At 40.1% G+C, this 27,193-nt stretch overlaps 2 protein-coding genes across 10 annotated transcripts in view; one reads left to right on the plus strand and one right to left on the minus strand.

Annotated features, from left to right (window-relative positions):
- Nucleotides 1-942: 942 nt before the first annotated feature.
- Nucleotides 943-25,839, minus strand: FRRS1 (ferric chelate reductase 1). 7 transcript variants are annotated; one of them, XM_038144539.1, is made up of 18 exons: nucleotides 25,727-25,839; nucleotides 25,515-25,601; nucleotides 15,362-15,513; nucleotides 12,649-12,847; nucleotides 12,287-12,423; nucleotides 11,812-11,906; nucleotides 11,005-11,155; nucleotides 9,996-10,175; nucleotides 9,034-9,132; nucleotides 8,366-8,513; nucleotides 7,837-7,953; nucleotides 6,944-7,059; nucleotides 6,576-6,662; nucleotides 5,559-5,656; nucleotides 5,331-5,389; nucleotides 4,583-4,726; nucleotides 3,439-3,500; nucleotides 943-3,333 (listed from the first exon to the last, which is right to left on the minus strand). In XM_038144539.1, the coding sequence occupies exons 4-18, from the start codon at nucleotides 12,845-12,847 to the stop codon at nucleotides 3,241-3,243; spliced, it is 1,785 nt and encodes a 594-aa protein (XP_038000467.1). In that variant the 5' UTR covers nucleotides 15,362-15,513; nucleotides 25,515-25,601; nucleotides 25,727-25,839; the 3' UTR covers nucleotides 943-3,240. The 7 variants fall into 7 exon arrangements, with proteins under 7 accessions (XP_038000467.1, XP_038000464.1, XP_038000465.1 ...); XM_038144536.1 differs by lacking the exon at nucleotides 15,362-15,513 and adding an exon at nucleotides 24,674-24,874; XM_038144537.1 differs by adding an exon at nucleotides 24,674-24,874 and having other exon boundaries at nucleotides 25,515-25,826.
- Nucleotides 25,840-26,536: 697 nt separating this feature from the next.
- AGL (amylo-alpha-1, 6-glucosidase, 4-alpha-glucanotransferase) overlaps nucleotides 26,537-27,193 on the plus strand; it is a 34,862-nt gene continuing 34,205 nt past the window's right edge. The window contains exon 1 of one of the 3 annotated variants that reach the window (XM_038144311.1): nucleotides 26,537-26,842. The gene's annotated coding sequence lies outside the window, so the exon portion shown is untranslated. Of the gene's footprint in view, nucleotides 26,843-26,899; nucleotides 27,168-27,193 lie in introns of those variants that run through there. The other 2 variants (XM_038144309.1, XM_038144310.1) reach the window with 2 other exon arrangements.

The raw sequence follows: 27,193 nt of genomic DNA on the forward strand, positions 1-27,193 counted from the left end.
TTGGCGACTGCTGTTCATCTTCTGTTGTCTGGACAAGAACGTACCCACATGACAAAAGAAAACCATCCATATCCGCTCAAACAAAAGCTTAATATCAGATAGCAAGCAAACACCCATTCCAGAATGTCCATCTGTATGAGATGGCTTGAATTTAAAGACTGAGTTTCCGAAATTTTTTTCCAATTAGTTCATTTAGGAACACTTCCTATTTTGGAAAACCTTTCCATGTCAACCTCTCACAGACAGGTTCCAGCAAGCCAGCAAAGCAGAAGCGCTGTTACAGGAACAAGGGCGCCACGTAGTGTTAGGAACTGATGGAAGACAAAGCAGGCAAGCTCTCCTCAGCCTTCCCTGGGTAAAGGACACCCATGGACAATATTACACGGAACTGGACATCTCCCTATCTTGGGATTTTTGACAAAACAGAAAAAACAGTGCAGCACTCAGTGTAAGAAGAAGAAATTAAATACATCTTCCCCTGGTTCGTGCTGCAGCCTGAAATATCAACTAACTAAAAACTACTTAAAGCAAAACAAAGTAGCTGTGAACTCCATTACATTTGCACCAAGTCATTTTTGTTTAAAGCACAGGCAAAGAACGTAATTTGTAGCTAAACCAAGAGCAGATGACGAGTATTTGGAAGCTGCATCTAATAATCAAAACAGTAAACTACTTGTGAGACTATTCACAAATTTCTACCTGTCATCTGTTTTCCTGCCAATATCAAACCCTTCTGCAGATTTTTTTCAAAGGAGTACAAAAAAACTTGGGAAGACATTGGAATACGATGACATGTTACCTCTTCTTACTAGTTATGCAGGAAAAGGGCAGGAGTGGTAGTGTGAACAGAAATGATGTAAAATAAGCAAGTCTTTCAATCAATTAAGTTACAATATTGTACATAAGGGTTCCCGTAAGAAACAAGACAATACTGCAAGCAGTGGGAAGAAAAAATTTATCCAGAACAACTGACAATTTTGCCAATTTAAAAGTTGTATTAGATATGGAACAAGGAAACTTTTTTTCTTCTTGAGGAAAAGAAACTGCCTTAAAAAGTGAAACTATTTTAACATTCAATTTCAATAATAGTTTCTCCAGGAAGGATTTACATAGCTGTAATTTATAAAACAACATCTACAAAAACCAGACAATACATTTTGCTCCTAGGCAAGATTTTTCTACTTTCCTTTTGACAGCATTTCCGCATTACTAAAAGGGACAAGAACTTTTATTGAGATATTTACATTCATGTTTTAAAACCCACGTTCATTGTCACATGTAAATGGAACAACCCTCAGTCCAGCTATTATAGAAAGAATCTGGCATTAACCTGAACTTAAAAAGTCAACAATCATGCCTAGGTTGAATGATTGTTCTTCTATAAATTCACAGTAGATGAAAGAGTTCCACAAAACGTCAGCACTAGATGAGCCTGAGATTCCCAGGCTTTTTGAGATCTCTTAAAAAACCTCATACCCACCCAGTTGGCCCCATGTTCCTTGTTCTTCAGCCTGGGTTGTGACTCATTTCTTTGTAGTCCCCCTTTCCCAGTCTGCACATGACTTTCCTAAGGGAGATGATTCAACTTGGACTCACTAGCAGTCAGCTGCTGCTGACAAAGGGATTAATCCCAGCTCCATAAATGCCCTTATGGCTAACTCAGATATCAGAGCAGCCAATAAGATCACTGCCTACAAAAAAACATGTAGCTTCCTGAGTATTACCTGTCCATGCAACAGGCTGCACTATTGACTTGGGAAGGTAGAGACAGAACCAGACAGCTTTGGTCACCTGATCCACAGCTACAAGTATTTTAGAGCTGGCCACACTTGTAGAGATGTTGCTGTTAAAGTCTATACCAAGTCAGGCCTCACTACTCACTATTCTGTTCAATCCTCCCAACATCTTAATTCCCAGCTAGTTTAGTATGCCTAGCTGAAAAAATTATCTTGAATTGCTACAAATAAAAATCTATACTTCTCAGTAAGAAAAATGAAGATGTGTGGGAGCAAGCTGTTCAGAGCCACAAAATACAACTTCAAAGAATATTAAGGTTTCATTTCCAAAATGCCATTTCAAGAGTATCCTTCCATACTCAGGCAAACCATGAACCAAAAATGTGAAACAATATAGTCTCTCTTTAGTCTCTGTACCTAGTTCATATATTTGGAGAAACCTTTTGTCGACTAAAAAATTGCCCTCCAGTATCCTTTCAGAATAGACTTGTTATAGAATTCTTATAGTTGTCTTCTAGATATGCCAGCTCAAAGGACTTTCACTTAACAGAAGATGCTTTTCCTGAAGTCAACCTAGCTCCCAATTTACGTTTTGATCATAGCACAAATACAACTGCAACATTCCAGAGCAAGTATTTTCACTTCCATTAAAGTATCAGTAGCCATAAATCCATCTTATTCACACAGTTAGGTAATTCAGAAGCTCAAGCAACCAAAGACAGTAAAACAGGAATCCATAAACAGAGCTAGGTTTTTCCTGGTTTGAGTTTTAGATAAGATACTGTAGGTTTTAATGCATTTATATTGTAAACATGTTTTCTCTTTATGATTTAGAAGACAAAGCAGTATTTTGAGTAAGACAAATGGTGGTTTTACTAAAGGACTGAAGTTCTTAAACTCCTGTGCTTGTGTAAATACACTGCTCCTCAAGCAGATAGTGCTTTTTGCATTTTACTTTTATCTATTTAGTTCATGCATCAACCTGCATTTGTGACAATCTTTCACTAAGTTTCGAGGTTTGGTTGGGGGTTTCTTTATGCACAAAACTGTCAAGAGCAGGAAGTCGCCACATCACATACTAGAACACAAAGGGGACAGATTAATCCAGACCAGTCATAGCTTGCCAGTTCCCCCAATAATATTCACAAAAGGTTTAGGGAAATGACTACCCAAATAACATTTTTCGCACATCTTCTCAGTCTTCTTTTCAGCTATAAGCTTCAATCAAGTTATCGAGCATGTTTTAAAAAAAATAGAGATTTCATTCCTTACTCAGGCAAAGGTTCCCATTAAAAAGTCCCATCAGAAGACAGCTTTTGTAGGACTGCAGGATTTCTCTCTAGATTTGAATTCCAGATCTCCCTAACACTGAGCATGACATACATGTGCTGTTCTTCAATTACATCTTCAGGAACAAGTTGAGAAAAAAAGCTGTAATAAAAAGTATTCCTTGCAGATTTTTCAACTGCAGAGTATTTTGTCACAAAATTCTCAAATACTTATTTCATACTTGGTTGATTGCTATCAGGAAAGCAACAAGGAATACTATATTTCCACAGACATAGATGGTTAACACAATCTGTTTAAACAGACGACCCTGCAAGAAAAGGGGAAGAAAAGTCATTAAACAGTCAGTCTCTTTATTGGTTTAAACAAAGAATCATCCCATTTCACAGTAGTTAGTTACCAAATTGTGACTCACCTCTGCTTCTGCAGATGTGAGTGACTGCAGTATCTGTACTCTGTCATCCTCTATCACTTCAACTGTTCATGGGAAGAAAAACAAAAGTCAAGTCTGCCCTTAAGAAGAAGGGGAGTTTCATTTTTATACTGCAGAAGTCTTGATCCTGTGACTAAGTCTTACACAGCATCAAATCTGAAAAGGACTTGGGAGTTTCATTTGACATTTCCTGACCTCTTACTATCACGCTCACAGAACAAATGAAAATTATACTGGCGCAGACCTACAAAACTTAAATTCTGAACACTGAAGTAAAAAACCATTTTATCTTTTGCTAGACTGAATAATCAAAACACTGAGCTAAGACCTTTTCCTTTTATATTTTATGATAACTGGATTTCATAAGAAATATTTTCATTAGCCAACAGGAGAACACTTATTGTCCAAACATTTCAGGTTAATTTTCCCTATTTCTAGGAAGTAATTACTGCAGTTAAATTTAAATTCATCTTCTATAACTACTCCTTCTCCACATGCCACCTTACACAGACTCTTAATTAATCACACTTCTTCAGTTCTGCAGCTGTCTCATCTCAGCCTTAGACCCAGGTCATTCACATGTGCAGTCACCTCCTCTCTGTGACACCAGCCAGTGAAGACAACAATTTCTAATGAAGTTACTGCCCATCTCTTCCCTAGACATATTGGAGTCAGGATTTCATATTCCTTCCCCAGTCAATCAAAACGACAAGCATTTAAGCTTGCTCCTGCAATAACAGAAATTTTTCAACATTAAAATAACAATTAAATCTGCATTAATTAATCTGGACTCAGCATACCTGCCTGGGATCAAAATTATGGCAAAAAGTAATGGAGTCTCAGAAAATATTTACATATTTCAGTCTGTACATTTTAGCCCCCTATGAACTGTGATTTGAGAAATGAGAAGCTACTATTTGAAATGGCACAAACCCCACTTTTCTAGAACACTTTTGTCTTAAAAACTGGTTTTCTTTCACATTCATTTGTCTGTGGAAGACACTGTTAAAGAGCTACTCCCTTTCAACTTCCAAGTTAGAAGCCAAAGAATACCTCCTGAAATTCCATCCACACTGGTTTCATTCTCAGCAAGCAAGCACACAGCAGGAGTTTTGCTGGTTTGTACCTTTACGAACAAGACAGTAGCTGTGTATTTCCAGAAGAACATCAGTACCAACATGCCAAGCTACAAAGCCAATCATTGCATAGGTGTCCCATGGGTCTGGCAGGTCAAGTGCTGGCAGATCCATTCCCAAGAACATAGTCACAACTATTCAGTAAAAACAAGATAAAAACCCCAATAAGAATGTTGTGCCAGTGTGCTTTTAAAAGTCTCTCAATGCTTTTTAAATAGATTTCCCATGAATTACCTAAAACTGCTTGAAGAACCATGTCAAAGGAGTTCACACAGCTGAAAGTTGTCGAGGGTTTTTTGTGGGAGGGATAGGGGGTTGTTTTGGGCTTTTTTGGTAGTCACCAGTCACAATATTAGTGCTTAAGGTTGCTGTGGAAGCTTCCTTCTATTATTAGAATTAAACCCAGCTTCTGGAACCGTAAGTGAAATTCCTGTCTCCCATTCAATAACATTGAACTATGCTACTGTAAGAACACTGCTCTCATATCTTCCAAGACAAAAATTACAAAGGTAAGGACAGGTTTTCATTACAGAGGAATTTCAGATTTGTCAGTAATTCCTTTGGTTTTAAAGTCACTTTTTCTCTAATTTGTATCCAATGGCCCCTTAAAACTCACAAGAAAAGATGGCCAAAAAAGGACCTTCAGACATGCCTGGACTGGATGTACATACATGTTTTAAATGAACAATAGCCAAGACAAAGGGCAAAGACAAATGGGAGTTAGTTACTTCTACTCACCAGCTAGTATTCTAGCTGTTGTACCAGTACTCCAGTGAAACCAGTTAAACAGTTGCCTCCTATAAAACAATGAAACACATTTTATTGATTACACCACTGGGAGAAGGGGTCAGAAATCAAAGAACATCTTCTACTTTCAAACTGTATAAACTTTCCATTGTAAAAAGCATATTTAAAGAAAGAGTCACATTTAATTCCTGTGGCTGTAATTTAATGAATCAGTAGTACCTTGGCGCGTGACGAGACGGTCTGAAACCTGCCATAAGTGGCTGAAAGATTGTCAAAGCCATCACTGCACAACCAAGATAAGGATGAAAACCTGCTTGCTAAACAGAGGACATTTTTCTTAAATAGCATATTTAAATAAACAGAGAGAAAAGACACCAAAAAGTTGCAAATTGTATTTGTTCTTGTATTAGTAAGTTAAAATGGAGCGGCACTGGCAGAGGCAAAAGGACACAACAAGCTATCCTGCAGCCAGATGAAGACTGTTTGCCTTGGTAGCAGACACACTCGTATGTCCACGCAGGGCTTGTCCCACATTTTTGCTATATTGAGAAATTCTACCAGCTGAAGGGCAGACTGACATGACTGTAGAAACCATAGTCCAAGCTCTCCAGCCTCAATCCTGTGTCTCCAGGATAGGCCTATTTTCTAACTCATCCCAGCACTAGTATTCTCTTTCACCCAAGAATGTTTTATTCAATTTCCCTAGATCACACCTGTGACCATATTCTTCCACCTTGAATTCAGGTACTCTTTAGACTTTCCAACTTTTGATGTGACCTTGCATCAAACAGAACACAGGTGACAGCAACAGGTATACAACCTCTATCTAGCTACTGCTCTAGACTAAGCTTATCACTCACTGTTATGTCTAAGTTCACAAAAACCCTCATTCCCAGCAGGTTTACCATTCTGTCAGCCATCACATCCTTACTGCCCTCCCAAGATCATATCCTTTAAGGAAACAGTAAGACCAAAATAGTACATAAAGAAACTGTGAGCAAAGAAGTTATTTGGGAGAAGGAGGAAGAAAGGAAAACACCAAAATTCTTCAGCTGTAGTTTAAAGGAGACAAAATTCCTCTTCTGGGTTGCCAGAATTTGAAATCAGCCTACTTAAGAACAGTTTTCACAGAAAATTGGTTAGAAATAGTCATAATAGCTGGCAGTGGACTTCCTCATTCATTCAGTCCCACCTTTACCTTTCAGTTAACAACCAAGACAACAAGTACACACTTACTTGGCTCCAACCGCCTCGGTATACAAAAGGCAACACAAAAGAAATGCTTGTAAGCATGACTGTGGTCAACATAAGCATTCGATGCACCTAGAAAAGTTAAGTTTGCTTTTAGAAGCTCTACAATTAATACATCATTAAAAGACATTAAGTAGACCTACAGTTAAAAGATAACCTTAATCACCACTTTAGGCTTTACATTTACGAGTAAAGTAGGTGAACTTCTAACTTTTATTTGTTCCACTTTATCAGATTAAAGAAAGACGTAAATCATTCCATGTTTAGTCTATTTCTTGGATCTAGCAGGTTTGTAATTCTGCTTGCAATAATGCTAGAAAATACAGCTGGAGATATGTGGAGATTTTGCCCACCTGAAACCACAACTCCTTTCCAAATAGGAATGAGTGAGACCAGACAGGTTTGAAGAATCGTGCAACGATAACACCAATACTAACTGTGCTAATCCAAGCAACAAACATTAGCGCTCCTGAAAATAGAAAAAAAACCAACCCAACAAGATAAATGATAGGTAACTTAAGTGCACATGAATACAACTTCCAAGACTATGTAATTGTTTAGTCCATATGCTCATGGTTAGAATTTACCAACAATTAAAAACATATCACCTGGTTCAGGCTACAGCCTTAGAGCCTTTATTTTACTAGAGAACAGAAACATCCATGCAAAAGATAATCATACTTTTCCTACACAACACAACAGAGCAGCTCTGGCTACTGCACATTTCACACATGCTAATACACTTTGTACACACTGGTGAGAGAAATCATTCTATCACCAACTTGGACATCAGAGGATGAAAGATGACAATGCAACAATCTGTGTGACAAAGGATGAGTGGCAGTTCAATCATGGACCTGTACTGCAGCCCAGTAGTGTGGGAGAAAAAAATTCCCATCAATGGCTCCAGACTGCCAGTTGAGTGGTTTCTCATTTCAAATAGAACTAAACCAAAAATGCAACTACAACAACTTGAAATAGAGAGAAAGAGATAAACAAGTCCCAGTTTTAAATTTACAGGAAGAGGCAAGGGTGGGCTCATTTTCCTGGGCAAAAAGAATCTTCCGACACTGTTCTTGAAACAAAACATCAGGAACTTCGCTCTGCCACCAGAGTATCAGATCTTGCAAGCCAACAGAATATACAATGCAAATGCCAGAAAGACAAGAGGAAATAATCCTGCAATACAACCCTCCAGTCTCAGCATCTCTAGAACTGGGAGACAAAACTAGAAGCTGCAGCTTACCATGAGCCTTGATAAGCCGTGGGGCCCGGGAACCTCCGATATCCTGAGGAAGGCCTGTGACGTTGTACAGTCCATTGGTGACCAGGGGCTGACGACGATGTTTGTATATGAGTCCACCTGAGCAGTGACAAAGGGATTTATTTCTTGCTAATGAAAGCTACTGCACTTGTAAGTGTGCCCATTCCTCATTCATGAGTTCAAGCCCTGTTGTGACCACTGCACATAATTATACAAGCAAACACACAATATGGTAAGAACCTAATATCACCTAAGCTATCCTGCACCCTTAATGCACAAAATGCAGCTCACCCAGCTACAGGAAATACAACACATATATGAGTAAATTTGCAATAGCTTCCACAAGCAAACACATGATCCAGAGAAGCAGTAAAGGTGATTGAATTAAAGGCCTCAAGCTTGGAAACTTTAGTTCAGACACCAATTCTCATCTAAGCAATATCTTACAGAAGGGTTACTAAATCTTTTGGAGCTGTTAGAAGAAAAGCAACCATATGTAAGTCAAGTTTACCTTCACTAGCTTCCCCATCTGCCAAAAAGATGTAGTAACTGGTATCCAGATTAAATCTCCCTTTATAAGCAGGGAGATGAATCCTCCTTCTGAAAGAACACTGAAGAACACCATCCGCAAGCCTCCACGACACATCTTCAAGGGCATTCTGTAAAACAGGAGATACTTAATACCCAGTGTTTTCAGATTGGCTGAGTAATTGGCTTAAAAGTAACCCTGCAAAAGACAAGCATGTCACTGATACATAAAGAAAAAATGTAAATTACCCAGGGATGGGGGATCCCTTCTAAATTGGCATGCAAGAGGTATGTCAGTAAGTCAACACAGCACCTTAGGGTTTGAACTTATCACTAATTTTTACAGCCCATATCAGTGTTTAGGCCAGGAAATACCAGTTGCAGCTACAGTTCTAGCTAAGGGATAGGCTAATAATAAGGACAAAGTTTCTAAAAAGACTAAGCTTCCATCATGTGACTCTCCTTACAAATTAAATTTAGACATCCAAAGTTAACACTTACTAGGAAGAAAGAGCCCAACCAATCTTACCTTAGAGAATTATGGATCCACCTCAGTATTTACACCTGCTGTGCAAAACAAAGCACAGAGCAGCAGCATACCTTACTTCAAAGCCACATCTGTGAAAGTGTCTGAGCTGTTTTAAAACATACCTCTGAATCCAAGAGAGGATAACTTCGCTCCTTCAGATGGGCAGTGCTCACATGAACGCGGTGATCCACATTAACACACAGATAAGCATCATCACCACCCTGCAGAATTGAAAAGAAAAATGTCTATAGCCCAATAAAAAACATTCCTAGCAGTCTCCAAAAGATCTTTGATTTAATATAGGCCACAAAACCTGAGAGGTTTTTTTAGTTATCAAGCTGTTATTCCCCATTTTTCAAGCACATTAGTATTATTGCTGAGGAACCACATTAGGTCAAAGAGATGACACATAGAAACATGCATTATGATTCACACTCCCCTACCAAAATAACAACCATATTACCAGAAGTTTCTTTAATTATTTAAAATGTATCAAATTGACTAGACAAGACAGAGATGGATGTTGGAGCTATTTAAAAATCCACTTCAGTTACAAGATTTTTTCCTGCACAGCTGTAGAAAAAGTGTTGTTGAGAACCAAGTATTCCTGCACTAGGGAGATAAATGTAAACAGCATCTCCTTTGTGCAACAAGCAGTTTATGTATTATGTATTTGTCAACAGCATCATCCCTTCACTTTAAAATACATCAGAAAGAAGTATCTTTCAACATTTTTAAGACTGGTTGTATAGGAGTAACATTCAAGGATCAAATGCAAATGGTTTTCTGAACTACTCAGTTTCAGAGAGGTAAGATTTTTTAGATAGGTAGAGATTGATTTAACCAGGAATCTCAGTCAGACAGGCTTAATTCTGCCATAAGAGATATCCGTAGGGAAATTCTACTGCAGTTATTCAGTCCTGAGCTAAAAGTGAATAGTCACCTATAAGAAACAACCTGTGTTTTAGCACTATGGGAGAGTCACACTTTGTGTGACATCTGACAGTATTTCTATTTTCCATATGCATTTCCATTCAAACTTTACTAACATCACAAAAGCAACCATGGAAAATAAAACACTCACCATCCACTGGTCCTGGGAAAATGCAAATGCTAAATATCCTTCACTTGGACCACTCATTTCAATAAAAACTGAGCTCTCCTCTTGTTGGAAGGATAGAAAGAAACATGAAGCACTCCCAGGATCACAGTTTGTAGGGTTCCTAATGCAGAACTTCACAATTCCACAACCAGATGCACTAAACTAAACAATTAAGCAAACAAACAAATTGTGAGCAATGAGACTTTCCATTCTCTTCCTCCTCTTTACCCATGGTAGAAAAAAAGCATACAAGGAACAACATCATCTGTGTCTACGCACCAATCTCTTAATCCAAGTCTACAATTGCCCTAGGACTACTAAGTAAAATGATGGTGAATTCCAAGATAAATTTGAGTTGAATTTTCACTTTAAAGACATTACAATATAACAACTTTAAAAAGTCAGCAAGAACTTCAGGGAAAAAAAAATTTGTCTGGTCTAATATTTAGAGAGGTAGCATCAGCTGTAAGATGAGAAAAAAGATAATGGTACTACAACTTTATGCTTGCTTTTTAAAGTAGAAACTCCACTGATACAAATTGAGAAAACACATTGATTATAAGCCACAGTTATCCTGGATCAAACAGCAATGCTTGCTTGATCCATTTAAGACTCAGTAACAAAAGTCAGCAACAGAGATGAACTCAGAAAGGAAAGCTTCTGAGCCTGCAGCAGCTAAATAGGAAGTTATTAGTCAAGACCAGAATAAGTCTTTTCCCATCTCTCATGAGAAGTATGCATAATATTTTCTGATTGTTAATTTGTAAACATTCTGGTTATCTTCTCACCTGAGTGCAGCATGAGAACATTTGACCCTGCAAAGTTCAGGCAACTCACCTAAAGGTAGCTGTCATGTTCTAAGCCTCAGATATCAAAGTTACTCATCCATCATCTCTCCTTTTCTGTTAATAGGCTGTATCAATGTCATCTCATTAAATTCCATTGATCACAAGCATTAAAGATAGCCTGATGTAGCTTTGTCATTACTTACTGGCTTTGATATGTAGGAAACTGAGTGTGAAGTTGACATAGCCTCTGATGTTGCATGCAAAGATGGTGTTGGGGACACCACATCAGGCTGAGAAACAATGGGACCCGGAATTTTTACCCAGAAAATCCTGTATTTCTTCACAACGGTGGCTCTTAAAAAACACAACACACACGGAGTCATTATTGTATATATTTATAGCTGGCTGCTACTTTAAAAAGGAAAATAATCTATAGTTCACAGAAATTATTTGTAAAACCCTCATCACTATGGAGGCTTCTACCATTTTAGGGGTTGAAGTAGGAAAGTATCTTGAATCTTAGAAAAAGAATTTTAAAACATAATACCACACGCTGCAGTGAATATAAGAAATATTCATGCCTATGGCATAGATTAGAACTTCAGAGAAGAGTTGCTTTGCTTTTATCCTGCAGTTCAGAAAAAGCTAGTAGTGTAACAGGAGGGCATACATATCATTCAGTTAGGTACAGCAAAGAGAAAGATTCTTAACAGTGTACACTGCGGGTATGAGAAGTGAGAAGGTAGCTAGAAAGACTAAAGAAACCAATCTCCAAATCCCCTTATACTCTCCCTGGGAGGAAAAAAAGGAAAGAAAAAAAATCACCTTCAAGCTCTTCCTAAAAAAGTGTCTGCATTAACACAGACTCTGAAGCAAGTGAGGGGTGTTGACTTTTCAGGTCATTGGACCCAAAGGCTTTTCAGTTGCTGGACAATATTTGACACAGACAATGGTACAGGTTTACCTTGTCTGCATTTCAATAAATTAGAATCTGTACTAGGTTTACTTACAGAAATTGTACACGGTTTGGAGCATCTTCAGGAGCAATCCAATAAACTTTTATGTCTTGCTTTTTTGCTTTACTTGTGTGACTGACAGCTGAATTCTGAAAACACACATATATCACAAGTTACACAGTGGATGCATATTTTGTTACTTAACACAGCAGAGGCTGCAACTAAATCCTACAGAGGCACTGCACTGTTACACTGCACTACCCCAGTGCAACTGGCTTTTCCCCAGTCACGATCAGCTCAGGTGAGGTGTAGCACAGCAACTTACTCATACTAACAAACTTCAAGACTAAAGGGAATGACTTTCAATCCAGAAGACTCCAGCAATGAGCTAGGGGTCCCTGCAGCATTTATACAGAAGTAGTGAGGGTTTATTCATAAGGAAATGCTCAGCTTTTTGACAACAAGAGGATGAAGAGACAGAACAAGCCCCTCAGTGCCCACTGAATAATTGTAAGGCACTGGACTCTACCTTGGTACGACCACATGTCAGCAGCTGAGACCGTCTCCGGTCAGCTAACACAAAAGAACCAACTGCAGGGCTATCCAGGTGTTCTGCATCCCGGGCTTGTATGAAAAATCCTTCAAAATCTGGTCCAGACAGATGAACTAAAGAAAGAAGAAGAATCAGGAAGTTTAACTCTACTCCAGAAGAAGGAAGTATTTCAACAATGACTACCAGATGCTCATTTTACAAGTACTGAATGATGGTTAATGGATTACTTAAACAAGATTCAACTGCTTAGATAAATCCAGTATAGAAAACTGAGGAAAGACATACTATAATACAAAGTAACAATAAATTAAACTATTCAGCTGCAACTGACACAATACCTTCTATGTTGTCTCCTGGTTTAAATTCAGTCCCGTTCACTGTAATGGTGTGCTCAGGTGACAGCTGAGGAGAGCTACCATGACAGGGTACCATGCTAGTACAGGCTTCTCTTACTCTTCCATTTGGATAGCCAGCCACAGATGCATAACAGAGGCAAACAGACATCCAAACAGCAACAGCAAAACCAGGCAGTTCCATCTGTATAAAATAAAATTTACAGGCAATTTAACACAATAAATATTTACATTATAGGTCACTACTCCTCTTTAGAAATCAGTTGAATGGTAGAATACAAAACCATGTTCAAAAAAAGCATTCATGAAAAGACACCACTCCCAGCTTCTGAATAACTTCTGCTTCTGGTAACTGCCAGACATTGTTAGAATGCTCAGATATCATATTTCAGGCCATCTACAAGTTGTCAACGGACCATCTACTGGAAGTATTATTTCCCTCCATGCATTTTGACAGCACTTTCCTTTTATAATAGTCTTTTGCCAATCCTTCTCCTGTTCTCTCTCTCCCAAAAAAAAATCAAGCTCCCTAAACACCTGCCCAGGACAGACAGGTCTTAAAACATGCTTCACAGATATATAAAGATTGACAGTACTGAAGAACAGTACAGCTAGTATCAAGGTAGTTTTTATTAATCACAGCTTCAAATTTTGCATCATTACAGACTGCCTTTTGTTTCCACAACCCGTGTCTATTTCCTCACATATGACAAATAATTCCCCAGTAACAAGTTCTTTCTCCAGGGAAACTAAAGTTTCCAAATGCCAGAAATAAATTTTATACATGCAAGTGTTAGAACTTGGTCTGAAGATTTAGACAAAGAAATAGGTATGTTTGTTGCAGACAAGCACAAGACTTCTCATTTGAACTCTTCCTTTTGGATATTGGACCTCTAGACAATTAGTCAAACAATGGATTTAGCTTGTCACACTCCTGTCAAGGAAACAGCATGCATGAAAGAAAAGGGATAGTAGGACCCCAGATCCTAAACAGTTATATGAATCCCTAACTTCAGCTTTCATCATACAATGTTTTCCACCACCACAATACTGTTTTCATAAAAGCTGTAGCAATTGTTTTGCTGCTCCAGTAGCATGCAGGGCTTACAGCTGTACTGTGGTTTACAGAACACCTTAGCCAACAAAAGTGTTTCCACATCCAAAAGGCCAGGAGAACAGAGATAAACTTTCTTTCAGTCCTTAGGCACAAGAAGTGAGTTATCAGCTCTGGTGGAACATAGACCAGGCAAGTTGGTCTGCCTTCTGGAAGAGCCATGCCCATTTTGCAGCAAGTGATAAGATGTATCAGGTTATGAAGTTCCCTGACAGCATGGATGGACATGAAGATAAGAAACACACAGAGCCATTTCAGACTGAACTCTTGATACCTAAAAAGCAGCCAAATGAAGACAAGGCACATCATTATCTTACACAACACGAGTCATCAACATGAACTATGACAAAGTTCTCATACATGGAAATCCACAATTTCCAAGGCAAAGTATATTTGTACTTCAACATACAGGCTCCTCAGAAACTTTACACCACTAAATAGAAGAAAATCAGAGGTAAGAGTGTGTTGAACAGTTAGGTTACAAGAACTAAAAAATTCTAGTCTCAACACTCAACTCCTCCCAAATATCCAAGATAACATTATGATTGTATCTTTAACTTCTAGTTCAAGTATTTCCTTCTAGTTCAAACACTTGTCCAAACTGTAAAAAGTTTACATCTAATTGATTTTTTATACATAAGTTAAAGACGCCTGTAGAAAGCTAAAGGCTAAGGTTCAGTACAATTATATGTACCAGAGAAAATTTCAAAACAAGAAGAGATAAGGCTGCATATCACAGAGACAATAAAAAGGGTAGTATTCTGCTTTAAGCAGCAGAGGATGTGGTAGGGATGTAAAGGAAACAAGAAATATTCTTATCAGATTCAACTAACTCAAATGCTGACAGAAGAAAAAGATTAAGTAGAGATTAATAGAATTAAAAGAAAAAAAAAACCAAAAAAAAAACCAACCCAAAATCTGAAAAAGATTTGGATAAACGGAGAGCGGTAAGTTACTTCTTCCTGCGCTGAAAACAACTCCTACAGTACCTGCAGGTAGCCCTGGCAGCCTAATAGCTCATGAGCACAATGCTCACACTCCAACTCAGGATCTCTTCATAGAACTTATCTTCTTTCAGCTGTTTAACTTCATTAGCTGCCTAGTGTGAAATCTAAAACTAACTTCAGAGAGGAAGAAGAGATGAGACAACAGTCAAGGCAAACCCACTGCCAGCTCAAAGGTACAAAACTATCATTGACAGAAATTTCTCCTGAGCACTATCAGACAAGAGGGCAAACAAAAAAGGAAAGAACCACCTGAAGCTATATTAATATAAGGGGTTTATGACACATTCCCTTAGAAATAAGCCCCTACAAAGGGAAAGAAGACAGTGTTGCTGTCCAAGAGTCACCCTCCCTCTCAATCCATAAGAAGAGCTTGGGGTGAACTAAGGTCTTCTGCTTAGTTAAAGGTGGTCATATCATGACAGCTGGACTGAGCAAGGACAGAAAACATATCCATAGTAATTCATTACTTTTAAAATATAAACACACCTCAGCATTGTGTTCTTTCTAGGAAAGAGAATTTCAACACCATGTGTGCTTCAACATTCTTTTTTGGACCAGTTTGAGTGTAGGTACTTACTGTACAGCCAGTCCTTCTGTTACAGTGACGAAGCCTGAGTAAAACTGCTATTGGCTCTCTACTTGTAGTAAAACAATTTATATGACTTTGTAATATCTTCTATTTGGTTTGCATCTAACTGTATTAACCTTTACTGTATCCAGGAAGCTTGTCTGAAAAAAGAAACAGTACACACACAAAAAAAAGTAAGGTTTATAAAAGCATCTTTACTTCAGGCACATATTTTATACAGCTTCCCCACACTTCAGCTGAAATGCATGAAGCTGTAATGAAACACTGACCATGCAGCTTCCTTTGCTTTTTCAGACACTTCCCCAGACCTCAAAGAGTTTCATACTAAGTAATTACTTAATTATCTTTTGGTGCAGTTAAGGGCAGGCAGGCAGGGGGAACCTACAACCAACTTTTGATACCTTCTTCCTCCAAGTATTAGTTGACATAAATTTGCAGCATGATTTTAAAGCTTATTATACATTTACTCTATATCAAAGAGATGCTTTCTTCCAGAAGAAGAAGAATGATTTTTTAAAATGTGGTAACTTTCTCTTTTTTCCATATATCTCACTAAGAATGAACAGGAGGCAAGGATTTTGCCCTGTTCATTTGTTTGCTTTAATGATTTTACTTGGGCAGCTGCTCTGCATAGAATCTTCATGGCCCCAACCTTGCAAACTTTTATCTCTATGAAGAGCCAGAGTTGGAGACTGACCTAAAAAGACGCGGTTTATTATCCCAACAAGTAACTTCAACTATAGCATGAGCACATTTACTGTCACAGTTATCATAGAGCCATCTCCTGTACACGTTAACAAAGAAACAAAATAAGAAACTAATATTCTCATAACAATAAGCAAAAAAGATACCAGAGAAATGTGGGTGGCATGGCTTCCAGATAAAATAAATCATAGCTTACCTTGACTCATTAAGGCTTACAGGTTTAAGAGTTTTCTCTAAAGCAATTCAGAAATCTTGCATGAAAGGCAGCATCTACACGGTGCCCTAAAAACGCCGCCGGATTTTACTTTGCTTCAGATATTCTATTAAGCAAATACACATTCCAGAAAGCTTGGGGTACCCACTTTGAGCACTCACTGGCATCAGTTTTAACCAAAGCACGACTACAAAGGCTACAGCAGCTCCTCAGCCCCGCACGCCCTTGCCCCAGGGAGCCTCACCCTCCTCTCCAGCACCGCTGCAACGGGAAAGAGCTAGGGGAAAAGCGCAGCCGAGCCAGGCAACCCTCTCATCTGCTGCAGCCTCCGCCGCGACCGCAGCGCTTTTCTGGCTGCGGGGGCGGCCGCACGCCGTGCCCGCGGGGCGCAGAGGGCCGGGCCGGGCCGGGCGGGGCGGGGCGGGGCGGGGCGGGGCGGGGCAGGGCAGGGCAGGGCCGGGCCGGGCCGCGCCCGGGGAGCTGCGAACGCTCCGTGTGCCCGCCCCAGGTGCTGCCCGCCGGAAACCCCCACAACCGGGGGTGTGGGGTGATACCCCTATACCTGGAAGGTGACAGGGCATCTAATTTCTTTTCAGCCTCCCAACGGCGGAGGTCTGGATGGCCGTCCTGGGTTAACAGCCAGAGTTTTACTGAGCGATTGGCCTTGTCAAAGCTTACCGAGCTCCTTAGCGGTGCTATTCGTGGGCCCAATGGTGGTCGCATATACCGGCTTGCAAAATCAGGCCTTTCTTATCAAGAAAGCAAATAAATACTGGCTGTAACTGGGGCTTTGCTGGCAGAAACTGCAATTGCTTACACAGGCTTCTCTGACTTGTGTATTGTTTAAATCTAAGTTCTCAATTGCTCACAAAGTGGCGCAAAAAGACAATTACTTAGAAATCCAACAGGAATTTTGCCCTCCCACAGCACAGAAATATTGTGTTTGTGTTAAAAAACACCTTTACTGGAGAGCTATAGCAATTCAGTTGCTTACTAGTAGTTCTGAGCAGTTCTAGAGATCTTAGTACTATTAATTTGGTAATATTTTCTAAAAAATAATAACTATGTACTAAAATGTGACAGACTAGGATATTCTCTGTTAGTGTTCACTCTTTTCTCAGTTTCTATAAAAGCAGGATTAACCTTTAGAGGTACCGTGTAGTAACATACTAAAAAATATCTTTAACATGAAAAACAGTAAGGGATTACTTTGCCTAATCAGAAAAATTATTTGACTGTTACTTGTATTATCTTGCTCATGGGAGTTACTGGGAAGCTGAGATCTCACTCAGTGTTCAATAACTGAAGAAATATAATGCATAAGCAACAGCTTGAAGTGAAAGTGAAATATAGCTATTTCCCCCTTGCTGGAGGAAAAAAAATAATTCTGTCTACAACTACATTCATAAAGTTCCCATATATGAAAGAGTTTGATAAAATTACAGGCCTAAAGTACATACATGCTTTATTATGCACCTGTGTGTTTTTAAGTAATACAGATACATTATTAGTAAGACAAATGATAATATAAACATATTTACAGTAAGAAAACTGGTGACTAGAGGGAGCAATATTCTTGACAATATTTAGGTTCATAACTTTCACAGAGTATAGTGGAATTAATATACAAATATTTTAAGATATTATTTTAAGGTCTTGGCTCATTGACAGAATGGGTTATATATGTCTGAAACATAATAATATATATAAGTATATATGGAAGAAATTTCCTCATTAAGACTCACGAGGAGGAATGAAAATGCAAGCTATGATTCTGTTGGAAATGGTAATCAGAGTTAAGGAAGAAAAAGCCATTTTTCTGGGAAAAGTAAAGAGGGTAAGGGAGGGAATACTGTTTTGCTTATCATTGTATAGCTTCTCTTATTTCAAAAGATGTTAGCTATTGCTAAAGAGCTGCAAAGAAAGAAAACCAAGATAACACCAAGAGAACCAGGGAGAAGAAAAACCAACTCTGTAACTACTGGGTACAAGTCCCCATACTACTGCCCAGGCAGTCATCAATCTGTCTGGAAGGGCTCTTTTCAAACACACCAGTCTCCTTAAAAAAAGAGGAAAAACAGTAGTTCTGCAGCCTTAATGAAAATGTTTCTATGAAAGGGTACTGCTTGCTAATTTGTTAAGTGTCATATCCAGTATAAAGTAAACAGCATGCATTAGGGTATATGAACTATAAAAAGTCCACAGCTGCATCTTTTTTGTGAAGTGTACTGCAAGTGTTGTTAGTGTGTTCATAACAATTCTGTATTTATTTCAAAGCAGATCTTCTACCTTAACCAAATGAGATAGAGACATAGAGGGCTGGGGGTGGGTTTGAATCTTCCTGCAAGCCTGAAGAGATAAAGCTGTGTAACCTACTATTGACCTGTGTCAGAGGATGTGGACGTCAAGTGGCAAACAAATGAAACAAGATCTAACATGAAAAGAAGCTGATGAGGTTTTTTGCATGGTTTATTATAGGCACTTAAGGAAGTAAGTGAAAGCTTATAATTTTGAAAGCAACAGGAATTTCATAGACGAGACTTCATTGCAAGTATATAAAGGGGAATTTCTCTTGCTTAAGAACCGAGAAAGCACTTAAGTAAATATATATAATTTTGGAAATTAACTATTGTGCAGTCCAAGGTTTATACTGATAGCTATTCTATTTTTTAAGCCCAAAGCTATATGGAAAACAAAAAACCATTGAAGACAACCCATGCTACTATATAATTCCTTCTAATCAACTTTCCTCTTAGCTATTAAGCTAATTATTCAGCAAAACTCTGGCATTTTAGGTCAGACCTTGCTCAAGTTTCATATGGTGCACTGAGCTCTATGTTACTGGCAAGTTATCATCATAAAACATCACTGGAGCTCAAATCGAGTGATGTGAAAAAAAGCTGCATCCCTACCAGACTGTTTTAACCAGATGGATAACGGGATCAAAGAATTTTTCATTAGTAGTGTTACCTATTTGGAGATACTGAAATGTGTTTGACAAAGTGCATTGGATTTGGCTGAATACATGCTAGATACTAAGCTTTCTCTGAAGAGAACAGTCCTGGCACCAATATTTACTCACCTCTCTCTTGAGTAAACTACACATACGAAACCATGCATTTCAAGATTTTTCAAGCTTTCAGCATTTTTTAAGCTTTTCAGCATAATTGTCTTAGTTAAAGATTTATTAGAGAATTAATAACAATATTGTTATCTTAGATATGAAGAATCCTTCCTTCCAAATCAATTTTTACATGGTGGGGTTTTTTCCTCCCAAAGAGAGGAGAATGTTGAATCATTGAAACAATCCTGACCATCTAAAAGGAAATAAATTACAATAAAGTAACAATGTAGGATGAGATTTTTTACTCCATAATTAATAATTCAGTTTCCCTTGAGTTTTGGCACTGTTTCATACTTACCCGGTTTACCAACTTACTGTTAATTTACAAATTAGATTAAAGTATTCCCCTTATGTTCAGAAATTTCCTTCTACTGCATGCATTTTTTGTTCTTTACTAATCACATTCATTTTGGAATTTTTTTTATGTCACACATAAAATTTAGACTTGGAACCGTATTTATATAAAAATACTTGTTTCCCTGGAGGTAAAAGGCATTTTACAGCTTTCAGTCAATGACTGTAACAAGCCACCTGGTGGCAGTAGCCAATCAGTCCAATAAGATTTGCCGGTTGACTGCACAGAAACCTGCTTTGGTTTTGTATCTTTATTCTGACACAATAGCTGAAGTTCCTGCCCCATAGCTTTCTGCCAAAATATGTATCCACTATGACTGAGATAGATTTTTTTTAAAAAGTACTTCCTTGCTTATCTGAAATTGAATATTAAGATTGGTTCCCTTATATCAATTTGAGACAGGTCTCTATGAGTGTAAGGAGAGAATGACACACAACCTGTCACTTTTCTGAGAGTCTCCACTTATGCAATGCCCAACACACCTAAATTGAAAAAAGGACTTCAGTAAAATCATTTCACCCCGTTCAAGTGATGTCGGTCAGTGCTTTGTCTGATGCACGCTATCAAGTTTTATCTGATTAAAGTACTGCACGATTAACTTTATTGAGTTTTATGTATTTTCTGACCATTGCTGTGATGCTTTTTTAAATTATTAATTGCATTATATCAGCAAGATATGATGCATTTTTATTGTTCTGCTTTACAGGGAGCAAAGAGCTTGCTGGCAAAGGCATTGACCTGTAAGTGCTTCAGTGTAAGGCACTTTAGACCTGATTACAGAATTCATAATGTCAAGCTAAGATTAATTGAAATCTTGTACAAATCTCAATTCCTCCTTCCCCCTCCCCCAGGTTTTTTCCTCTGCCCTTTCACTTGGATTAGGAACTAATTTTCCTACCCTTTTTCATCTCATCTCAGAAATCCTTTCTCAGACAACCCATTTCCATTTCTTCACCTTTACTCAGCAGCTCCTAATTTGACTCCTTCAGGCTTTAAATGCATTTTTTGCTCAGACCCAGCATGTCTGTGGGTCTTGCAGTTGCTTTGGGTTAAAGCATAAGCAGTCCTGCTGGAGGGATGATGCTCAGCACTGCCAGTTGTAGCAACATTCCAGGTAGTACGTGTCCAGAGCCCCTGTGGGGGAACCATCAATCATTTCACTACTCTCCATGGGAAGGGCTGCAGGGATCTTAGCTCTTGCTTTAGCAAGTCTCACCTAAAGGTTTGCACAGACTTTCAAAACCTAATAAACAGGTCAGACCACAACAGGGCTGGTAAAAGGCATATCCAACATTGTGAGCTGTGAGAAGAGTAAGGGAGAGAAGATTGTTTTGTACCAGTTTTCAAGGCCCATAATCAGCAATCCTCAACTGATGAGCAAAGGGGAATATCAAGCAAGGTGTAAAGGGACCCAGTCCAGACAGGCTATGGAAAGCTGCCTCCTGCACAGTCAGGTTAGTACATGGTCACTTTGGAAGCCAGTACCTCCAAGGAGGTTCCAAACTTTCTCAGAAGCCAAGTAGCAAAGCTGTTCTATTGCACGAGACACTTCCCTCCAGCTGAAATGGAGGCTCAGTGCTTCATGCAGAGGTAGGATACTCATAAAAACTGGACAGCAGCAGCAGTCTGTCCCAAAATAGAACAGTAATTCCTAGGTCTGGGTGTTCACATAGGAACTACTCCCCAGTAATGGGCAAACTACTTCTCATCAGTAATCCTAAACTTAATTTTGTGGATGACAAAAATACCTGATGATATCAATGAGACAAACACTAAGGACTTTTATTTTCTGGTAGCAGCATTTGGAGATGATTCAACTGTAAATGTTTTTGTGGTCTGACTGCTGTATAGCAAAAGATTCGCCAGTCTGAATTCCAGCTTTTTAGCACTCTGGTGCAAACCACTCTTATATCATCTTCCTTGTTCTTCCTGCTCATGTTTAATATCTTTTAAAACAAATTCTTGTGGTAGTCATACATTTGGTGAAATCTTTTCCTTCTGCAGTATTTTACCCCATGTTAGCCTGTTCAAATTACCCTGGCTTGAATTCTGCCTGTGCTGAAACTTAATGTAATTATTTCTTTGCTTAAAATTCAGATGTCTAATATATAGAACAGAAAAGAAAAATCAGTTGGTTACCATTTGAACTCAAAGACCTATCTAAATAAGATTTAAGTATTATTATTTTAATGGACCAGGAAAACATTAATGATATCCTCAGTATAGTTTGATATATTAGGAAGGAACATCATAAAGGAGATGGAGTGTGCAAGAGACACTCTGAATATTTATTTTTGAGGAGGAAATAGATGTGCTTGATAAGACATTGCTACAGTTCATTTAGGAATAGATCCACTGAAGTCTTAAATCTCAGCATATCTCACTAGTATTGTATTGAACAATTCACAGGAAGACAGAAGTGGTTCAGCACACTGCTATGATAAGTTCTCCTTCTACAACAAAAAATTGGCCCTGTATACGTGAATCAATTTTACACTTAACTCAGTTAAATGGTACAAGAATATAATTCAGATCATTTTGTTTGCCAAGTCCCACGTTTGCAGATTATTAATATAAAACTAATGGGATGCTGTTAGCTAAAGCAGTCAAATGTATCTTAAACACTTATGTGAAAAGCTACCTTTAATGACATTTTATATGGTCCTCTTCAAAGATATTTTCATGAATTTTACAATTTTCTATTAAAAATTAAACTCGATTAAAAATTAACTTTCCATGGATGTTAGAGCATTGATTGTTTGAGGCCACACAGTAAAAGAATGGCCAAACTGGAATTGAAAACAAACCCAAAATGTTAATCTTTGAAAAGTCAAACACTTCCTTACATGAAAGGCCAGTAAGGACAAACGAAATAGGTTCATGTCCTAGCCTCTCCATCTCATATGATTTCTGACTTAAACAGACATTTTTATTCCAGCCTATCATTTATTCACTGCCCACCAGGTTATTGCAATCTGTTTAGCCATTTAGAAGGGACTTTTTTAAAAAAGCTATAGGTGATTACATCAATGTTCTCATGAATGTTTTCACTCAATACTAGACTCTAATGTCCAAGCAAATATCCAAATTTCTGCTGAGCATGTAACTGTCTAAGAAAGCACTTATTTTCAGTTACTGCATAGCAAAGATCTAACAGAAAAGACTGAAGTTTAACCAAACTGCAGAGATATACTTTTAAAGAAAAGGAACTTTCTTTCAAGTTTGTATTTCTGGTTGAGAAATCCCCATTAGAAAACAAAAGCTAGACAGAAGACTCAACACCTCTTAAGCTTCTTATTGTTGGAACAATAACACAGTGCTAATTCATGAATTTACAGGGCATGAGTGTAGAGCATTGAGAAAAAATGTGCTCACTTTAAATTTTATAAAGTCTCATATTTCCTGTGTGCAGGCCAAAGGAATCTGATTTTATTTTAGTTAGATGTTCAGCTAAGCTCTGTGCTAGTTGGCTTTTACTGTTGTTATTGGGAACTATTTTTCTGTTACTAAAAATAAAAAACTACTGCCACCATGTAAGTACTCCAAGTTCCCACACTGTGTTTTTACCCTTTGAAAGTACTTAGAGTACTTTTTAGCCTTTAAAACAGGCATAAGCACTATGATATTAGTGAGATGTGACACCTAGTGAAAAGCTCCCCAAAGTGTATTGACACCACTACTAAGATACGTGATCTGTAACACTGTGTTGCAAAACAAGAGGAAAGAAAAGGGGACCACTAGGAAGGTATATGTAAAAGGACTGAAGAATTCCAGTATGAGTAGATTTGAAACCGCTGCAAAATTATTTCCTGATGATTAATATTGATCCAGTACGAACTCTTATTTTGAAGGAACTATTGATCATTTCCTGCTGGGGTATATCATAATCACACACAGAGAAACTGCAAACAAGATAAAATGGTACTGTGAAAATCACCCCTTAGATGCCAGTGTAGCAAATGCTCAGTTGGTGTTGACTGTGTTCTAGACAAAATGCAATGCTCAAAGGTAGCACTTGTGCATTCATGTTTTGCTGGCTTCCATAGAGAGAAAAACTGCTCAATTTACATGTGCTAAATGAACACAGACCCAAAGTCTGTAAGGGATGGGCCAGCGTAAGAGATGATGGCGATGGAGAAAGGATTAGAGCAGTCTGCTCTGTTCCTGATTACACTTCATCAAGAGATCCACAACATTCATTATCTTTGAAAGAGTATTTTTTTAATATTGAATCAAAAGCCAATGAAATTATACTAAGTGATTATAAATATATAAATTATACCAATTATTAAGTGATTTCACAGTACCTCGGAAAATTTTTTGCTGTGTAGCAAATCAAATCCTTTATTTACACTGTTGACATCTGGTTTAGCTACAGTCACAAATGATGTCAAAATAACTGGCTCAGTCTTGGTTTCATAATGATTTTATGTCCAAGACACTAAAAAAATTCTTTTTCATAAACCTGGTTCCATTTCAAAATCTGTCTTAATGCATAATATAGAGGAAATGGGCCAGAGCAAACCTACTAAGGGTAGAGTGAATAAGGAAATCAGAAGAGCCACATTTTAAAACTTAGTAACAGGAGAGAAATTGTCTTCAATAATGCCTTCTGGTTCCTATCTTGCTTTGCACAAAGTATTCAACATGCACTTTAGGATAACTATGCAAAGGCCATGGCTACATAGGCATTATTTGCTGTCCCTCTTTTAGAGCTCCTCTCTATGTAAGCAGCTCATGAAAATTTAAATCCCAGCCCATTTTCAGTATGTGACAGGACAACAGCAAGCCTGGGAAAGACACTTGTGCAAGGCTCTGTGGCAGACCAACTGCAGTCACTTCAAGCTACCGAAGCTTGCAGAGGACCCTAGAAAAAAGATGGTCCACATCTCTTTCAGTTACCTCAGCTGGTTTTGTTCCTATGACTTCCATAACTGTTGAAGCTTCCTGTATTTCCCATTCCTATGTTGTATCATCCTCTCCTCTGGGACACATCCAATTCAGAGGAAACAGCCAGCATGCCAGGAGAGCCAGGGATCTGCGAGGTGCAAGTCTGTCCTGTATAGGAACCCAGGCCAGCAAGCTGACTAAAGAATAAGGGGGCTGGAAAAGACAAGGACAATGGGAGAATTCTACTGGGCAGGAAATAGCCATGTGAAATAACTCAGATTGTAAGTATCACATCTGAATATCTGAACGAGCCTTGATGAGGTGAATCTTAAGGGAACAGCACTCACAGGGGTGCTTTTCCTTTTTGCCCCATTCTGTCTAGGAAACCTAATATATAACAAGGGCATACAAGTTGACATATTCACCTACACCAACATGAAAACCTTTCTCAACAATACCAGAAAACATTAACTGTAATGAGGAACAAACAGATTTCTTGACGTTTTCAGGAGGAGCAAGTGAAAGAGAAAATAAAGGAGAAAAGCTACCAAATTAGAAAAAAACTTCAGTTTGAAATGAGTGGAAGTGTTTTCATGAATATCAAGACATTTGGACTTTCCCTAAATGCACTGTAATTGGATAAACACCCTGCAGTAAAATACATTTATAAGGATATGCATGGGATGGCTGGAAGTAAATAGTTAAGCTTAAATTGTTTTGCAGACTCCTTCCAATTCCACAAAATATACCACCTTCGAGAAGAAGAAAAAAACAAACTCAGTATACCACAGTGACTGTAAATTGAGCAGCACCTTTTTAAAAACGTATTTCTAGGCAATAAAAATAGACTGACCTTCCGAAGCTGCAAGGCTGACCTTTACACTGGGGAGCAGTTAATGACTTCGGTCGTGAGAGGCCTGGAGCAATTGTCCCAGGTGTTCTGCAATACAAAGGAACGGTAAGGGCTGAATGGTGTCAGCACTTCGGATGTCAGTATGCTGCAAAACAAGGCGGCGGGGGTGTGTTGTTCTGGTGTTTGGGATTTTTTTTTTAAAACCGTGCTACCTCTTAGTCAAAGACAGATCCACGAAGTTTGTAGTCTTCTCCACACACTATATATAGCACTTAAACTCTGGCTGACATCATGTTTTTTCAGCAGCGCAGCCTATCAGGATGGAGCCGGCCGGCCGGCGCTGGGTGCCGGCCCTGAGGCAGCGGGGCGGGAACGCTGAGGGAACTCGGCGGAGCGGCGTTCCACTCACCGCAAGGAGCGGCTGGGCCCAGAGGCATCAGCCGGGATACTCCAGACAACCTTTAAAGCCACCTAGCCCTCAGCAGAGTGCTCGGTAAACCGCACAGAGCTCCGGACCCAGGTGGCCGGGCCCCGCAGGGACACCTCTCCTGCCTGTGCGCACCAGCCGAGCTTAAAGGCGCTGCTGGGGCTGCGGCTGTAAAGGCTGAGACAGCAGACAGGAGCACCACACCGCGCCGTCCGACAGCCCTGCCGGGCTGCAGGGCCCAGGCTCGCGGAGAGATCAGCCCGCTCGCTGCCGCAACAGCGCGGGGCACGAGGGGAGCCCCTGAGGTAGCCCTGAGGTATCTCTGGGAGAGCCCTGAGGTAACCCTGAGGGAACCCTGGGGTACCCCTAAAGTACTCCTGAAGTATCCTCTCCCTTCAGAGCGCGCTTCGCGGGACCGCCCGCGGAGAGGCGGGACCGGGAGCTGAGGGGCGGGGTGACTTTGGAGGGGCGGGGCCGGGAGCGGAAGAACGGGGCCGGGCAGGGCGGGGACCAAGGCCGGAGGGGCGAGGCCGGCTGGGGCGGAGTGCGGAGGGGCGGGACCTGACGGGGAGAGAGCGAGAGCGGAGGGGCGGGGTAGCCCCGGCCCGGCCGCCCCGCAGCGCCGTCGGGGCGGGTCCTGGGCTCTCGCGGGAGCTGCGCCGGCGCCGCCCGTCTCCGAGCGCGGCCGCCGCGGAACCAATAAACTTTGTTTAAAAAAAAAAAAAGGCAAGAAAAGGGCAGGAAAGGAGCGGTGCCGCCGCGGCTGCGGGCAAGTGCGTCACTGACCGCCGAACCGGACCGGGGCGGCCGCTGCGGGCAGCCCCAGTCCCGGCTTCGCTCGGCCTCGGCAGCCGTCGCCCTCCGCGGGGAGCGGCGCCTCCGCCGCTCTGCGGGCCCGCTCGTGAGTATGGTGGAACGGCTGCGGTGGGCAGCGCTCCCCGCGGAGGGCGGCGGGGCGGCCGTGAGGGGCCTGGCGGGCACTCCGGTAGCGCCGGGGCGGGCGCGAAGAGTGACAGGTGTCAGGCTTCCCCATCCCGGGGGCACCCCTGTAGCCCTGGCTGCGGGCCGGGCCGCGCTGTGGGACGGGAGCTGCTCCGGGGTGCTGCCGGCGGCGGTCCCCGACCGGGGCAGGGCAGGGCTCTGCCTGACAGCTCGTCCCGTACCGCCTCCCCTCCGCCCTGCCCTGCGGTGCCGAGTCTCCGCGCTCCCCCGGGACCGGGGAACATGTAAGCGCGGCCGGCGGCTTGAGGCG

This window comes from Motacilla alba, chromosome 8 (assembly GCF_015832195.1).
Source record: "Motacilla alba alba isolate MOTALB_02 chromosome 8, Motacilla_alba_V1.0_pri, whole genome shotgun sequence".
Lineage (NCBI taxonomy): Eukaryota > Metazoa > Chordata > Aves > Passeriformes > Motacillidae > Motacilla > Motacilla alba.

Bases quoted from the DNA above. Each gene is read 5' to 3' on its own strand.
- FRRS1 (XM_038144536.1), bottom strand. From the start codon at position 24,703: ATGGAAGTCATAGGAACAAAACCAGCTGAG. The intron at 10,176-11,004 runs GTAAGTAATGAC...TTAATTGTTTAG, and splicing joins TTTCCTACATATCAAAGCCA to TTTAGTGCATCTGGTTGTGG. The intron at 8,514-9,033 runs GTATGTTTTAAA...CCTGTTTTACAG, and splicing joins ATCCTCTCTTGGATTCAGAG to AATGCCCTTGAAGATGTGTC.